The 3,004-nt window shown below is 33.7% G+C and overlaps 1 protein-coding gene across 1 annotated transcript; it reads right to left on the bottom strand.

Annotated features, from left to right (window-relative positions):
* Positions 1–372: 372 nt before the first annotated feature.
* LOC139188992 (uncharacterized) lies at positions 373–2,436 on the bottom strand. Its single transcript, XM_070807181.1, has 5 exons — positions 2,401–2,436; positions 1,840–1,887; positions 1,073–1,134; positions 836–907; positions 373–631 (listed from the first exon to the last, which is right to left on the bottom strand). The coding sequence occupies exons 2-5, from the start codon at positions 1,862–1,864 to the stop codon at positions 443–445; spliced, it is 348 nt and encodes a 115-aa protein (XP_070663282.1). The 5' UTR covers positions 1,865–1,887; positions 2,401–2,436; the 3' UTR covers positions 373–442.
* Between the last annotated feature and the right edge of the window lie 568 nt (positions 2,437–3,004).

The following is a 3,004-nucleotide window of genomic DNA, read 5'->3' on the forward strand; positions in this document are numbered from 1 at the left end:
TCTACAACACTCATCAAATAATCTGTAAGCATAAGAAGATATATATTTCTGCCACTACGAAAAAAATGAGCACTGCACACAATAAATTATATGTGCCCTTTGAGGCCAAAAAGCCTCAACATTTGTGCTCATAAACCAATAGCAACAGTGCATCAACTAAGTTTATATATGTGCCCTCTATGGGCGTCACCGTCGCTAAAAGGGCACAATAGACTGTTTGGTGCTCAAAGAGGCAGGCACAAATAAAGGCCTTTTTGTGTCTATGTTATGACAAACTTGTCAGATGACCTTCTCCATCCATGTTTGCACTATTTTTGTTATTGTGCCCAGTAGGTTCTATTTAAAAAAAAATAGAAATGTAAAATTTTGAAATAAAACCAAAAATTTAAAATTTTCATAAAATCCAAGATGACAGTCTCGGTTGTAAAAAGCAATCCAATAGTTAAAATGGAATGTCTATAATGAAACTACAGAAATTTTCCTCATAAAGAACATGTTTACAAGTGTTCAAGATAAAAGACCAACAAAATAATGAGACTCTCCTATCAATGTATCCATGCATTCCTACATATAGCCACCCATAACTGATTTTACCCTTTTTCCCAGCTCGGTGGATTATGCAATCACCTTCCTGAAATCCAAACCAAAGGAAAAATGAAAAAGGGAAAGGATCACATATTTCCAATGATATTTCCAGTGATTTTTAACTACCCAAACATCCAATCAACATTGAGAATTCATTAGCTTTACACATATTTGATAACAATAAGAGTTTCATTTTCTCCGACAAAAAAGAGAACATTTTACGATTGGTAAAACTAAATGTCCAATGTACCTTAACAAGACAAGGAAGCAAATCCATATCAACACTGTGAACCATAATTGTAGAAGGAAGTTCATCCTCTTCCTGGAAAAGAAAGAAATTTAGTAAATATAAGTTTCATAAAAAATAAAAAAATAGTTATTTTATATATAATAAGAGCAAAACTTTAATAGGACCTCTAATAAAGTTGTATATATTTCAAGCAAATAAAAACCAAACTTATTAATGTATGGTACATTAACCACTTACAAAGATGAGAAATAGCACGAAGGTAAAGTACACCTTTACAACACAATATATTCCCATCAATCCTGTAAAAATATGTATAATCCAAAATAAAACATTATATACAAATAACAAGTCATAAAAAAGTAATAAATTGAAAAAACTTCTATAATAATAGAAGCAAAATTTTCATCAAATGGATGAAGGCAAGGGCCATGTCTTTCTGATCCAACGGACAAAGTCGAGCAAACTAGAAAACAAGAAGAAAAAAGTGTGATGTTTAGGGGAACAAACATTGATATTTGAATCTAAAAATGCCTCTACTAAACTGCGATTTACCACTTCTAAATCTACTACAAATTTGTACTCCTAAATCACAATCAATTAGTAAGGCACACGAAAATTCAGGGCATACAGATAATCAAGTTTGGGAGGAATCACGTGAGTCACAAAATTGAAATAGACTGAGGTTTTTTTTAATTATTCAGTGCAGGGAGCCGGTTTTATACCTTCACAACCTCGTGTTCAACATACATAGTCAAAATCTTTCATAAGAACGCTAAATCAAGAAACGGGTAGGAGTTTTACTTTAGTCACTTTATAGCTCAAATAGAATCCTAATGGTGATGGTGTAGATTATTATAGTCACCTGAAAGTCAACTAAAGCCTAAAGATTCCCGTACACATATACAGCTCATAACTATCTTCAGATTGTGTGTGCATGTCAAATCAAGAAACGGGGAGAGTTGCAACATTATTCAATAGTTCAAGCAGTTTGTCAACAAACTAACCTTTTATTACTAACATTGTACCCATCACCTTGTATCTTTTATGAGCATCTGCAATGACAAACAAGAAGAAGCAATAAAAGGAATTAACTTTTCGAAATCTTATCTATAATTCCAAGCAATAATCACAAATAATTTTCATTAAATTCTAGAAATGAATTGTATAGTGGTACAACTAACAACTACTATCTTTTGACATGTCACAACAGGCCACATTGCAATCAAAATTTAGGTCCAGTGACATCAATGGCACTCTAGATTAGAATTTCATTAACCTTCAATGTTTATCGTGTTTGAACTCCAATCCAAATCAATTGTGACTATGTGTTCGATATATGCAAATGGATTTGAGTATCTAAAAGGGATTAAAGGCAACTGCAGAAGAAGATGGGATGGTGCTTAGACAACTACACATGCTTAGAAACAGAGAGTTATTCTTCCTACTATCAAGTCAACAAAATTTGAAACATCAATTTGTTGCTTTCCTAATTTTATTATGCCAATGCAAAATGCAATGCCAATTAATATGCAGTAAGCTGTGTTTAAGGTTCAATAGTTCTTTACCGAAGAAAAATGCGAAACTCGCCAGGGCCTAGCTCTTCCCATAATCAAAGCAAAGATTAAGAAATAATTAGATGAAATTAAAACCCATAACCTTATGTATTCCACACACAAAAGTAATAGAAGAAAAAAACACAGCAGACATGCAGAGCTATAAACAATCAACCTAAACAAAATTAAGAACCAAAAAGATGAGTGAATTGTTTCCGCACCTCAGAATCGCTTTGACTTTGTAAAATTTGGAGTCTGGGACATAACCTACGAGCAACCAACAATGTGGAGTTAGAAGCCATGCCAAAATTTAAAATTTAAAAACCAAGACACTCAAATCATAATTTGAATGGAATATGCAATAACATTGAAAACCCATGAACTATTTTTCCAGACAATGGGAAGAAGACAAACCAGAAGAACTCTGCGCTCGTACGACCGGAACAATGGACACATTTATTGCATGCTTTAGAGCGATATTAGGCTGACAGAACCGAAATTTTACGAGCTTGGTGCGAATCGAGGTCGAACCCAAAAGCGGAAGCTTGTTGAGGTGGTAATGAAGGTGCGGTTGACTCTGAATTCGAAGGCTTCCACGACGGCGACGAAATATTGA

The sequence above is a fragment of the Malus domestica genome, chromosome 10 (genome assembly GCF_042453785.1).
Source record: "Malus domestica chromosome 10, GDT2T_hap1".
Taxonomy (NCBI): domain Eukaryota; kingdom Viridiplantae; phylum Streptophyta; class Magnoliopsida; order Rosales; family Rosaceae; genus Malus; species Malus domestica.